Genomic DNA, 14,600 nt, shown 5'->3' on the forward strand with positions numbered 1-14,600 from the left:
TATTTAAAGGGGGCCTACAGAAAAGATGGGGAGGGACTCTTTATCAGGGAGTACAGTGGCAGGACAAGGGGTAGTAGTTTTAAACTGAAAGAGGGTAGATATTAGGAAGAAATTCTTTACTGTGAGGGTGGTGAGACACTGACACAGGCTCCACAGAGAACCTGTGGATACCCCCTCCTTGGAAGTGTTCAGGGCCAGGCTGGATGGGGCTTTGAGCAACCTGGTCTAGTGTGAGGCATCCCTGCCCATGGCAGGGGCTTGGAAGTAGATGAGCTTTAAGGTCCTTTCCAACCCAAACCATTCTAACATTCTATAATCAGGTGAGATCTAACAGATGCATTGTGGGTTCTGTAAATCACATCTCTTTTTAAAGAGGATTACAGCACCTAAAGCAGCAGCAGGAGCTGAATACGTGCTTAACATTTATTAATACAGAAGCCTAATGACAATAAATGTTTCTTTCCTTATATACAAAAAAGCACACACTTAAATGTTTTCTAGAGGATAAGACATGGGCTTTGTTCCCACAGTGCTGACCCAACCCATTGGTAGACAGTGACTTCCATTGGCTTTCACCCACTGTGATTTCTCTATGTTCCCTTTCTCAGTCATCAAGGGTGGGATCGTACTATTGCAAACCCTGACACAATGAAAACAAAACAAGCCAAGAGCACTCACTACACCACAAAAGAACTCTGTGACTGATGAGAGTTCCCTTCCTGACCCTCATAAATTAGCTTTTAATAAGCCTCTAAAAAAGCTCAAGGTTTTGACAAGGTTTCAAAGTCCAGGTTTTTCTGCCTGGACAGCAAGATGTCGCATGTCTCCAAGTATAAGGAATATCCTTTCACTGAAGTGACTTAGAGCTTCCCTAAGGGACCATAGTTCTCTCTCACGTCCAAACTTGTCAGCGTCTATGACTGTCAAAAAAACAAATAATAACAGATGTAAAAAAAAAAAAGAGCAGAAAGAAAGACGGAACTGCAATAGTTTATGGATAAACTGTCAACTCTTCTTCATTTAGCAACACCTTGTGGTCCAGCCAACCTCCCAGAGAACTTACCTTCCATGACCACACATTGACAATCATGTCATGCTGGTACCCCACTGAAACGATGTACTTGGAGCTGGGGGAGAAGGCCACACAGGCCACACCATACTTGTGCTCCTGGAGCTCAGCCACCTGGGTTCGCTCGGCCACATCCCATACCCGAACCGCTGGCATGTGTCCACTCTGGAAGGATAAGAACAGACTGAAAACAGGAACAGAACCCCTGAGGTCAGTTCTGGCAGATTCGAGCATGTAAATATGTGGGGACTGGAAAAAGGTGTCTAGATGGTGTGTTCACAATACGTTTAAAGGTTCCTTTGACTCTTTAAAGCCCAGGTTGAGGCTGACAACATAAGGGGCACATGCATTTCAACAACCTAAGGAGTATATGCATTTCATAATGGAAGAATTAGTACATCTCCCTTCCTACTCACAGAACAGCCAGAGACTAGAACAATACTTTTGATGCACATCTCTGCCCTTTGCAATGGGAACTCACAGCCAGATCATTAAAAGGATTATAAGATGGCATCTCCAGATTCAGTGAACCAAAATGCCCCCACATCCTCTGCTCCTAACACAACATGGTCATTTGAGATCTCAAGCCAGGTCACGCCACGTAAAAATACGACATGACTGTTGTGATAACTATCACGCACTGTTTGAGGGAGGCCTCTGGGAGAACAGCAATGTCATTTCTTACAAAGGTAACACAGATGCATGCTGCCTGAAAGGGTATGGGCAGGGTAGTGACAGAGAAAGATAGTGAGGGAGCAGAGCCTCTGGTTTTACACTTGTTCTCCAGAGAAACAGGTCACAGCCTTCAGAAATGCCAATTCAGCACCTTCTGACAGACAATTTTGCTCTTGTGTTTGTCTGTTTGTTATTGAACCAAAATAAAGCAAGGCGCACAAGATGAGCTGAAATGCTGGCTAAAAATACGCCTGAGGGGCAAAGCCTACTCAGGAGCCTGCTCATGGTTTCTCACTGAAGTCTGTCAAAACCGTAGCTTGCAAAATAACATATCCATGGCAACATGGTACGTTTTCTGATCAATTTTAAGTCAGACAAATGACGGTGTGGGAGTGACAAGTCTGATCTCAAGGAGAAGTCAAAGCTTTAAAAACTCAGAACTGCACAGGTTTTAATTGTCTTGTTCAGAAGCTTTGCCAAGTTTTATCACCGCTTGTGGCCTGGAAAAACACCATGGCTAGATTTTACTGCAGTTCTCCCTCCTGCCAGGCAAAGGTCAGGTCTCAAGGTGTTTGCCAAGATGTTACCATGAGCTGAATCAGCTGCTCTTCAAAGCAATTGCTGTACATATTTATATATTTATATATTTCCCAGTATCTCAGCATAGACCCCAAGACCTTAACAAATTGAATTTGTATTTCATCATCACCAAATGTGAGCTGTGTGTAATCCCCATGGATGAGGAATGTGTGCCTCCATGGGAACAAAGAAAAAATGCAAGACAAAAAAGAAGGAAAAGATCTGAAATACATAAAAGACATTTAATATGTCTTTTATGTATTTAATGTCTTTTGTGTATTTAACATGTCTACTATGTATTAAGACATTTAATATGTCTTTTATGTATTTAATATGTCATTTAATATGGCAGCCAAGGACTAACCTCCCTGCTCTCCTTCCTAAAAAGCCAGCCATGCACAAAACTAAGGTGTTAGTAACCAGAATTGGAATGAGGCAGCTAAAACTGAGCTTGACAAACTGAACTCAGAAAGCATTTCCCGATGGGACAGAGGTTAAACCAAGACAAGACTGCTGATACCGGCAGGGGACACTGCTACACTAAGTAATAACTCAAACGTCAGACACGTGGGAGGATACTGAAAAGAGAAATGGCTTTACAACAGGGCAAGAGGAGACATGTTTTGTAACAAGGTAAAAAAGTAAAAGCTTTTCAAGCATAACTTGAAAGGCTTTTTCTTCTTTTTTTAAACCTGAACTTGCCATTTACCCCAATGATGTTCCAAACTGAAAAGTTTGTTAGAAAGAAAAATACCCACTTCATTTTTTACCACTATTTCTACCCCACATGAAAGGAATAGCACACCAGACGTTAAAAAAAAGTAAAGGATAAAGGAAAGAAGGCACCAGAATAATCAGAACTGAACACCAGGGAGAAAAAAAATATGTATTATATATAATTCTAATATAAAGAGGTTTCACTACATTAAGACTTCTAGAAAGTAAGGAGGCATTAAAACAAATTATAGCCATAAAACCTCATGCTTTCACTAAAAAAGTTAGTAACAACCACAGTCTCTGATGTTCTAATGGGTACTTGTGCTTACTTTTTCAGTGTCAAAGGTAGCCTCCATCCCAAAACAGTCGTTTCTATCCTTGGCCTGATCCATTCAGGATTCAGGCCCAGCCTGGGAGCCACCTAGTGACATGACAGCTGCCACCATGGGGCTGCACTAGGGATGAGCCCAACTATACAGGGGACAGTCAGCACTCCTGTGGATTTCTAACGTCCAGCAATTCCAGCCTCATGGCACAGCCTGTGTCTTGAACTTCTAATGCAAAACAGACACACAGTGCACTCATCCTCATTCTCCCCCTTGGCCACGCTTGGAAAGGGGAATCAGTTGTCTCCCCCAGCCAAATATGCAATGCCAAACCACAGGCACCAGCATCTTCTGTCACTGTTCCTAAAGCTCCATTCCACATACACTTTTCACTTTTTCCACAACACTGTTACTGGCTTCAGTTACTTCCTAAATCCTAAAAGGACAATGCTAACCTGAGACTGAGATTAAGCACCATCCAAGTACTCTTCACTGATGCTAGTGTAGAGCCATGCTGTGTGAACTTCCACTTATTTTCATTCAACTTTCAGTCCACCCAGAGATGCAACACTGAAATAGGTTTATCTGTGTCAAGGCAACTCTTGTTTCTTCTAACACCCTCCTGCCCCACTTCAAAATGTGATGGACAAGGTGTGCCCTCTCTCCTCTCACACTTACCTCTCCTGTAACCAAGTATTTTCCATCTGGAGAGAAAGCAAGTGCTGTAATTGTTTTCCTAAAAGAGAGAAAATGACACTGAGAAACACTTCCAACATGTGATCTCATTTCAGTACATTAGGACTGGGGAGTAGGTTGGGACGAACTGGAAAGAGGCTAAAATCACACGTAACAGCTCTAACACTTGCTATGGGGACTCCCTGCTGCCCAAGTCTCAAGCAGCATGCCTACAGTACCAGAAAAGCTCCATAAGTCGAGGTTTATCTTTGTGCCTCTATTGCAGATGCGGGACCATGTTTCAGTCCTGGCTTCAATAATGAGGCCACAGTTTTAGGTGGAGGCTAAAAGAAAGCCAGCTAGCATTAAGTTCTAGTAAGATCTCCATGTCATGCCTATTAGCAGTTCCTCATGGGACCACAACGTTTTTGAGGTGGTACCTTGTTAGCAAGAGCACCTCACATTAGAAGGAGCTGCAGCCAAACCAGCAGGCTGCCTCTTCCCAGGGCAGCTCTCACTGAGGGGATTTAGCCTGGAGCAACAGCAGCTCCTGCACTTCACTCAAGCCATAAAACCTTTGAATTCACCTCCCACAGAAAGCAGGCCCAGCTTAAAGCTTCACTCACCTGGAACTGTTTAGAATATGGTGTTGCTTATTTTTCCTAGGGTTGAACAGCACAACGACACACCTAGAAGGAGGAAACACAAGAACAAAACAGTTGATAGGACCATGTACATCAAAAAAACTAAAGAGCTATCCTTGGTGGCAGAACAGCAGCAAAAGCAGCCCCAAAAAGCTGTTTCATCCCCTCATCTCATAGACTGAGCTGGGCTTAACCAGAAATCACAGGAAAAGAGCAGCCCAGAGGGGAATCACAAGTCTCTCCCATGTTGAGGAGTCTCTGATTGCTTAAGCTGGACAGAAAGCTTAATGTCCTGGTTTCAGATGGGATAAAGTTTATTTTCTTGCCAGTAGCCGGTACAGTGTTGAGTTTTGGATTTTGTATGAGAATAATGTTGATAGCAACAACTAAAACCAACAGTGTGTTAAGCAGTGTAATAAGGAAAGGACTTTTCAGCTTCATATGCCTGTCCAGAGAGGCCAGAGGGGCACAAGAAGCTGGCCAGCCAGTACAGCTAACCCCAACTAGCCAAAGGGATATTCCATACCATATAGCGTCGTGTGCAGTACATGAACTAGAGGAAAAGCTGGCCAAGGGCAGCTGCTGGGGAACTGGCTGCGCATCAGTCAGTAGGTGGTGAGCAATTGTACTGTGCATCATTTGTTTGTATATGCTAATTCTTTTATCATTATTATCATCATCATCATTATTATTTTCTTCCTTTTCTGTCCCATTAGATTATGTCAGCCCATGAGTTTTCTCAGTTTTACTCTTCCAATCCTCTGCCCCATCCCTCTGGTGGGTTGGGGGAGCGAGGGAGCAGCTCTATGATGCTTAGCCATCAGCCGAGGTTAAACCATGACAGTTTACCATGAAAGTTTACCCAACAGCCCTAATGGATTATCTCCCCTGCCATAAAAGCGACCCGATGTACTGGACACCAAACCAGCATGTCTAGAACAGACTAAGAAAGTCAGGAAGAAGGAAAGAGGAGAACTTTCTGAAGGGGGTGGGAAGAAGGGGAGGTAGAGGGGCTAAATGTCTGTGCCTGGCTGTAATATTAGACAGGACAGAAACAGCTGAGTACAACACAAGAAGTGGTTAGCCAGTTGAGAAGTGAGACATACGACGTCAAAAACTATTGACCCAAAGGATATACCTGAATAAACAACTCGCTCAGGAGGCTTGCAGAAATCTCTCAGCAAGATGAACTGCAAAAGCAAGCAGTACCAAACCCTTTATAAGCCATATAATCACCTGCACTGGGAGCAAAACAGTTGCTGACAGCGAGGGGAGTGAAGGAGAAGCAGCCCCCCTTCCCCACTAATCTTGTTCACAGCGCATTGCTTTGGTGCCTCAGCCCATCACAACCAGCCTGGGACAGTTTGGGTACAGGAGCCTCCTCCTTCTCTCCACAAACACCCCACACACAATGTTTAAATCCTCATGTAACAGCATTTGTCTGATAGCAGAGAGCAGCAGTGACGAGTAACAGAAAACGCATGGCCCTGACTGTACCTCCCAAAAGCATCTCTGTTATATGAGTATAAGGAGGTAGAACAGGAATTGCTCTGGTGACCTTGTGCCCTATTTCTCACTTCACCTCTAAAATAGAAATGGTGGGGTTTGCCCATCCCTCTGCTAGTACACACTGCCAGAGCTTGGAAAGCACCAGCTCTTCCTTTGCTGCAGTGCCAGGGAGTGCTGCGGGATGCCCCTGCTCCCCTGCCAGCAGCTTTCGCCGCACTGGGGACTTCACTCACATCACCATTGCGCTGGGGCTTGCCCACAACGCTACAGCCTGTGCCAGGCTACAGACATCGCTCAGGGGAGAAACAGACAACACAGAGAAGTAGAGGAGATGGCCTGAAGCAGCCAAACAGCCAGGCAAAAGCTGAGACACCCCAGACATGTATTGCAGCACCTCACCCACAGACCTCACCAATATCTCCAGGCAGGCAGTGCACACTGCTGCACAGGTCTAAGCATACCTGAAGGCCAAGGCAATAAAGGCACCAAACTCTCAGTAGTTAAGACAACCAGCCATGGTTGGAGACTTAATCTTGTCGAAAAGCAGGGGAAGTGTAACTAAGCAGTTTGTTCAGGCTGGGATTGATCCTTCTGCGCTTTTTACCCTGGGGAACCAATCTGGAGAGTTTCAAGTCAGAGCTATGTCACATATTTCTGACGGATTAGTGTAAAGAAGCAGGTGGTTTGTGATCCGTTAACAAGTCAGGGAGGTTAAGCCTTGCAAATCACAAGATATGAAATAGGAAGTTAGCAAATGTGAAAATCTATCTAATCCCAAGCCTCCGGCTAATCAGAAAAGCCAAGCAAAACTCCATTATGGGCAGTAGGATAGGGTTAATGGACCAAAATCCTGCTGAGTTATGACAGGAATGGACTGTGCTCACAAAAAAAAAAAAGTTTAAGAATAAAGACAAGACACAAAATCCTGGCACAGACTTTCCTATGCAGCTCTGAAGTTTCTGGGTTTATTGTGAGGAACTGTGCAGAAAAACAGGACTTCAGAAAAGTTCACACAGTCTAAAATACACAAGAAAGATGCAAAACACAAACCAGGGTCTTCAAACCAGGCAAGCAAACAAACCACTTCCTAGAATAGTATAGCGAGCCACGAAGGTGCAGGGCTTTGCTGTTACCAACTTATATGACACAGTCTTTGGCCACTGACAGTCATGAAGTTTAGCTCAGTTGCATTCTGGAGCGGGCTGTATGCAGGCTTCCAGCATACAGCACTTATCAGCCCTTGCCCCAGTACAGAGCCCACAGTGAAGGTAAGAGTCAGCTCACACACCAAGGCAACAAACCTCTCCGAAAGCCACACAGCTTCTAGTGCCAGAGCAGCCACCACAAACATGGGTATTTTAACTGTCTTAAGACAACCCTATGCTCAATTCAGTGGGTTTGAGCCATAATTAATAAAATTTATCTTGGGGGGGAGGGGGAATAAATCACAGTATCTCTTTACTGGTCAGCAAGCATTGATTTATGCCATGAAAAGGTAATTTTAACTCATAGACTCAGTGAAACAAGACTGTATGTTGCTATGTGAGTTGTAAGCCAATGACTAAAGTAACTTGCTAATTGGTTATAACCTCCTATGCCAATAAAGTCATTCAGGAAGGATAAACCAGTGTTTTAAACCCGTTTTCTCAAGTTAGCTGCTACCCAACAAAAGCTACCCTACTGCTCTGCTGTCCCATGCTGACTTTCCACCATCACTCTCCTGTCTGCCATACACAAGGGCAGTGGAGACTCCAGCCAACTGCAAGGACACCTTATCCAGCAAGATGGCAGGCCTCAAACTACCAATCTTGCAGCAGGACACAGATACTGTTCTGGGAGTTGGGAGCACCCAACTTCGAAACTTGGCTCCCTCAAAATGCTTGGAAAGGTTTCTAGTCTACTCTATCCTAGAGAGGGCATCTCCTCAACAAGCAGAAATTAACCACTTCTAGGGCTCTAATCGCTTCCGATTGCTCAAGGAAATGGCCTCAAGTCACACCAGGGGAGGATTAGATTGACTATTAGGAAACATTTCTTCACCAAAAGGGTTGTCAAGCACTGGAACAGGCTGCACAGGGAAGTGGCTGAGTCACCATCCCTGGAGGTATCTAAAAGACCTGTAGATGAGACACCCAGGGACACGGTGTAGTAGCCAACTTGGCAGTGCTGGGTTAACAGCTGGACTTGATGATCTTGGTCTGTTCCAACCTAAACAATTCTATGATTTAGGCTGGCCTCAACTGCCTGCTCACACACTCACAGCTCAGCTCAGTGTGGCCCCAGAGCAGACCCCATGCAGCCAGCAAGTCGTTCTCCAACAGAAGCTGCAGCGGTTTCCCAGACAAGGTACTTCAGAACCAATTATTACTCTGCCTGTGCTCTGACTTAGCAAAGGAAATTGGTCTGGCAAAATAAAGGGAACGGAGACACTGAATGTTCAGATCGCTCATCCACCTACTCCACACTGCCTCCAAGTCCTGTAAGGCTACCAAGCCTTCAGGAGACTCAAAGTATCTACTCCTTCCTGTTTATGCTGGCTTTAATCTTAGAGCAGTTAAAATAATAAAAATAATTACCATGGAAAATTAATTGCATACAAGAGCATACACCCATCTATCCACTCTCCACCTTTGTCTGCTCCTTTACAAGACTGCATTCAGCATTTTACACCTAGAGGGATGGAAAGGATGCAAGCGAAAACTGATGGGTTTGTTCCTAGCTTCCAATTGTGGATGTAGACCAAGCAAAGTACTTCAAACCTGCACTTCCATAATGGCCACATCACCTCTTTCACCTTCTCCACTGCCTTCCCAGACTTAAGCTTTCAAACCAAATCAAAGTTCTCAAGACAACCTTGTCTGAAGAGACCTTTTTAAATGCTAATGTTAACCACAACCTAAGACTAGCTCCAAAAGCCCCTCACATGAGACCTACAGAGAACACTGGCCATTGGCGCGCACTGGCAGTTGTAGAAGGTCAACCCTGTAAAGTACTTTTGTTTCAGTACAAACCCTTCCTCCTCTGCAGCTGTGGGCAGGGTTTGATAACCACAGCACCTTTTAAATCCATAAGTACATTCTGATTTCTAAGACGCTTCACTGCTCTAACTCTTCACTGCTGTATGGATTACTGCTGTACAAACCGTCTATCAGCCAGCTGAGATTAAATGTCCTGTTCGTTTGCACCCTGGTTCCTGCAGAGGCCATTGGCAATGGTATTTAAAGGTATTATTTCTAGGTCTATGATAGAATCATAGAATAGTTAGAGTTGGAAAGGACTTTAAGATCATTCAGTTCCAACCCCCCTGCCACGGGCAGGGACACCTCACACTAAACCGTATCACCCAAGGCCTTGTCCAGTCTGGTCTTGAACACTGCCAGGGATGGAGCATTCACAACCTCCCTGGACAACCCATTCCAGTGCCTCACCACCCTAACAGGATAGAATTTCCTCCTTATATCCAATCTAAATTTCCCCTGTTTAAGTTTTAACCTGTTACCCCTTGTCTTATTACCACCTTTAAGTTCACCTTTCTGATAGAAGCAGCTTTTAAAAACAACTTGGCTATGTCATCTCTCCTCTTTCTTGTGGACATTCAGGTAACCTCAAACACAAGGGAAGGACAGAATGAGCTCTCACAGTGATGTCAAAGGTTTTGGCAGATGACCTGATCTCTCTCCATCAGGGAGCATATTTGAGTCAGCCAACAAGAATGTGGTGAAAGGGTCCCTGCAGAGCTTCCAAACCTCCATGAAAGCACAGCCCTGTTGCTGTATGTGCCCAACTCTGCACCATATATGCAGCTAAAAAGCTGAGCTAGGGTGGAGGGAAGTGTCACAGCAGTTTCCATTGGCTCTAGTAAGAGAGAAAAAAAAAAAATATATATATATATATAAATATAAATATATATATAAAAAAGAAGCAATTTCCCTAAGCTAACTATAGGAGCAGGAATGGAGAGGAATCGGACGTCAGTCACATTTATGTGAAGGATCTGACTAAGTCAGCAGCAGTGTGTCACTCCATGCAGCTCCCCCCACCTTTACTTCTGTCTTTTCTCCTACTGGCTTCACTCCTGCTCTTACCAAAACCCTTGTTCCTGGGTCTTTTTCTCTTGTTTTTGTCCTCCTGTTTGCCTGTGCATCCCTCTGTTCTCAGCTGCCTTCCCCAGCTACCTCCTTCTTCTTCAGCAAGCTAATAAAAACCAGATTTCTGCAGAAGTCAGTTTTCCTCTTTCCTTCCTCTGCAGGCCACCCTCCCCTCCACAGGGTTTGGAGGAACTAAAAGCCTGTGATAGCATTTCTTTCCAAGTTATCCATCAACTCAGCGCTACCCTATCTTGTGGGCCACGTGACTAGAGGAAGAGTCCATGGGTCAAGTCCTCCTCTCCTAAATGGATGGAGCCTATGTTATAAAGAGGATGCTGTACAGAGGAAAGAAAACTCCATTAAGACATCAAAACAAACGTTGGCTTTCTCTTTTTTTCCTCCCACAATATATTCCTTTCATGCTGCTGCAAAAATAAATGAAAAGAGCAAACAGCCCCTTCCCTTTGAATCCACTTCTCAATTTCTGGCTTATACTCTGCTCTCTATCCCCCCCCCCCCCCCCAAGCTATTCAAATGAGAGCGCAATAGCTTCCTACGCACTAAATGCATGAAAAAGAAGAAAAGACATTGATAAGAACAGAATCCTTTTTACGCTGCACTGGTTGCCTAGGGAAGCTTGATCGGAGTGAAGCAGCATCTACTAAAGCTGGTGTCAATTTTCTATGTGGCAACTCTTTCTGCCAAAAAGCTTCTTTAATTCACAGCCGGTACTGGGAGTGGGTTAACAGAGAGAGGATGTGCATGCTGTGTAACTGAATAAGTATTTTCATGCAAGTTATATTAATTAAATGCATGCTGAGAAGAAAGATGTATCTGTTGAGAGGTTGACTTGGGTGTTGCTGCCTGGGCAAAGAAGCCTTCAGAGCTTCCTGCACCAGTCCATGACCAAGAAGACCAGGAAGTGGAAGCCTGGGAGATACAGCTAAATGCATACTTCAGAAACCAGCACAGGGTAATGAAAAGCCATGAATACGGAGCAAGAATCCCACTGTGAAAAAGAAAGTGAGCAATACCTTTAGTGTCACTAGACTAATCCTGTAGGAACTTCTGACTGCCAAGCAGGGACACGTTTGTTCTGTTTAAAGGCTGTGTGGCACCCTCAGCCTCCAGGAGTGGGAGCTCAAAGGCACCACAGAACAGACTAGTCCGAAAAAAACACAAGAAAAAGCAGGTCAAACTCAAGTCCTTGCCTCAGAAGTTCTTGCCTCCAGAAGCCTAGGGAAGAACAGAGAAGATTTCTAAGATACTTGTCCAGACTATTCTCCCAGCTTCCGGAAATTTGACATTCAGAGATAGCTTAAGCCAGTGGGCACAAGAAGAGGGAGAGCAGTACAGGAAACTGAGTCTACAGGAAGGCAGAGCAGAACTGACAAGAAGGATTTGTCGGGCTAATCCCTAAAGGTACAAAGGCAGCCTCTGCTCTCTCCATCATTTCAGCCTCCCGAATTCACATCACTCACTGCATTGACATAGACCCCACTGAAGTTTCAGCTTTACCAGGAACACAGAGGAGAATCTCTGCATGAGTCCTCCTGCCTGCCTCCTACCAGAGCAGAGGTGCTGCCTGCCCACAGTGATTTCCAGCAGGTCCAGCTGATCTTACTGAACACATCCTTGGAAAACTCCATCTTAGCATGGAAACTTCCAATGCCAGGTTATTTCAAGGTCTATTTTTAAGGGAGCAGAGCAGAAGAGAAGGATGATTTTTAAAACTGGCAACCCTTCTGACACTGGACAAACATAAGGCAGGGTGATGATTCAGGAAAACAAACTCAGACTTCACGCTTCATGGAAAGAGATGCAGAAAGACAGCCTGGGTCCTGTTTCCCACTGGGTTAGTTGTACACAGCTCCACAGCAGCCACACTGGAGCCACAGATGCAGTGGTAGTGCCCTTGGGAGAGTGATGGCTTTCCACAGAACTTCACAATAAGGAGGCATCTTTTCTGGAAGGCAAAGGGCTAAGCCAGACAGATTGTGAAAGACTTGAGCAAGAAGCGCCTATGGGGAAAGCAGAGGGGAGAAAAGGGCTCAGAGGAAAACCACAGAACTTAAGCCAGCTTACTAACTGAGAATCATTACAGTTGCAAGGAAGATGAAAATGATTCCAGTTAATTGTTCTGGCTCAAGGCTGCCTAGTCACCAGTGATTCAGCAGGAACTTCACCTTCAAAATGTCCCAGTTCCAAAGCCAGGAGAAGGAAATAAAACCCCTCATGGATAAGAAACCAGGGATAAAACCCTGCCCCAGCAGAACTGGGGACAGGCCATTTCACCTGCCTTGTGGAATACCCCATCTCTCCTCCAGCCTGCATCAAAGGTAGGTGGAACAATGAAGCCAAACCATGCAAAGCAGCGTCTGCACATACACGCACCAAATTGCCTGTCAGCCTGCGTGTCTCACAAGTTTCAAAGGACACAGGGCACGGATGACAAACACATGTGCACACACACATATGCAGGCATATGAACAGACACATGCATACATACAGCTCATGGCTGACTATGATACACACACAAGAGTCCACATTTCTTTCTCCTCTCCAAAACCACTCACCTCCCTAGGGGCAGGGAAGCAATGTCAGCAATACACCTACATGAAGCATTAAATCAACTGGGCTGGGAGCAGGAGTTGCAGAGCTACGTTTTATTTCAGCACTCTTGGCAAACACCCACTGAACACTGAAATGAGCAGCAGCCCTGGGGGCTAGAGTAATGGGCAGCTGATGACAGGAAGGCTGGAGGAATAAAAGGATCTCACTGTTCATGACAAGAAAATGTGCTGATCAGTCAGACAGGAGATACTAAGAAGCAGTAGAAAAGGGAGCCTTGAGCAGAGCCCGGCTGGTCCTGGGTGCAACCAAGAGCTGGAACATGGCTGAAAATCTGGACAGCTTTACATCAAGGCAGGAAATGCAACTTTCTCCAGTATGGATGCTACAGAATCACAGCAGGCTATGTTAGTTCTTGAGAAGAGACGTATCTCCACGTGCTGACGTCTCCTCCCAGAGTCATGTTCTCTTCTACAAGTAGAGAGAACAGCTCTCCATCCTGACGGACCAAGCCAAGACACCTGCTTCAGGGATTTCTTGCTCCCCAGTTGTGCTCCACCTCTGTGCTTGCTCTCAAGAGCCAGTCCCTCTTCCATCAGTGTCTGGCTGACAGCCCCACCTTTGCCATTCTCAGCAGCAGGCTGCAAGCTTTGTACTGAGCCTGGAAGGCCTCAGGATTCCTGGGTTTGCACCTTTGCTTGCTCTGAACTTTGCCAGACGTGCCTGGTTGAGCTGTGACAGCAATTTCTGTAACTGACCAGGCACCTCTGGCTAGTTTGTTTTACTTCTGTTTATCTTTGTGTGATACAATCGGTTTTACACATGTAACAGTAACAAGCAGTTATTTTAGGTAGACTGAGGTACTGACAACTAACACAAGGATGTATAGGAAAGAAATGCAGGCATGGTATGATAGCAGAGGCTTTGAGAAGTGGAGTTGCAGGGTGCAGTGTGAAGGATTACAGGCATGGCATGATAAGAGATGAGGGACGTGCTTGGCAGTGGAGACCTCACAGCTGTGAACAGCTCACTCATGGTCTGTTAAAGAAATACAGACCTGGAGCTGAGCAAAACAGAGTTTTGGGGTAACAAATAAAAAAATATCCAATATGCATGAAAGACACTGTACATAGTGAATTCAGGAGCATCGTGGAGCTGCAGACCAACCGAGAAAGGGAAAGTATGAAAGTGTGTTAGCAAACATAAAAACAGCCCAGGAGGACCTTGGAGTGAGGAAGAATGCAGCAACGTCCACATCATAGTCCTCCCAGCGAAGGGCTACAAAGGCCGAAGATTTATGGTGCTACCCTCCAATGACTGACTGTAAGATCCAGAGGAGCAACACAAGGGTGAACACAAAGCCAGGAAAAACAAAGAGAAATGAAGAAATGTGTTACAGTTTTAGCTGCGTTATCACAATTAAGACCTCTCCTATATAGTAGTATTCTATTGCATTATTAATCTTTTTCTGTAATAATTTGTTGTAAAGTAAAATGATTCTTGAATTACAGTGTAAGGATTCAGTTTTACCAACAATAAATTCTTGCCTTTTCTAACTTATAGCAACACACAGCCGATAGAGATATATATATATACACACACATACATCTTTGCCCCTAAAAACCAGTGAGTATAACAAAGCCCCGAGGGGAATGCCTCAGAGAAAAGAAAATGCACAGATCTAGGGGAAAAAGCAGCAATGAAAGACAAGTTGAAGAAAAAAAGAGGAGAAAGATATTTTAACCCC

The 14,600-nt window shown here is 44.9% G+C and overlaps 1 protein-coding gene across 4 annotated transcripts in view; it reads right to left on the reverse strand.

The window, feature by feature from the left end:
• The window catches only part of MAPKBP1 (mitogen-activated protein kinase binding protein 1), a 98,971-nt gene that overhangs the window by 41,444 nt on the left and 42,927 nt on the right, over window positions 1-14,600 (reverse strand). For all 4 annotated transcript variants that reach the window (XM_057403952.1, XM_057403953.1, XM_057403955.1 and 1 more), the window contains exons 4-6: window positions 4,668-4,730; window positions 4,045-4,102; window positions 1,064-1,234 (exon numbers count right to left, since the gene is read on the reverse strand). In XM_057403952.1, the coding sequence (XP_057259935.1) occupies window positions 1,064-1,234; window positions 4,045-4,102; window positions 4,668-4,730 (292 nt within the window). The remainder of the gene's footprint in view (window positions 1-1,063; window positions 1,235-4,044; window positions 4,103-4,667; window positions 4,731-14,600) is intronic.

This window comes from Pezoporus wallicus, unplaced genomic scaffold (genome assembly GCF_028554395.1).
Source record: "Pezoporus wallicus isolate ANWC-B61680 ecotype Strahan unplaced genomic scaffold, APGP_CSIRO_Pwel_v1 contig_8673, whole genome shotgun sequence".
NCBI classification, from domain to species: domain Eukaryota; kingdom Metazoa; phylum Chordata; class Aves; order Psittaciformes; family Psittacidae; genus Pezoporus; species Pezoporus wallicus.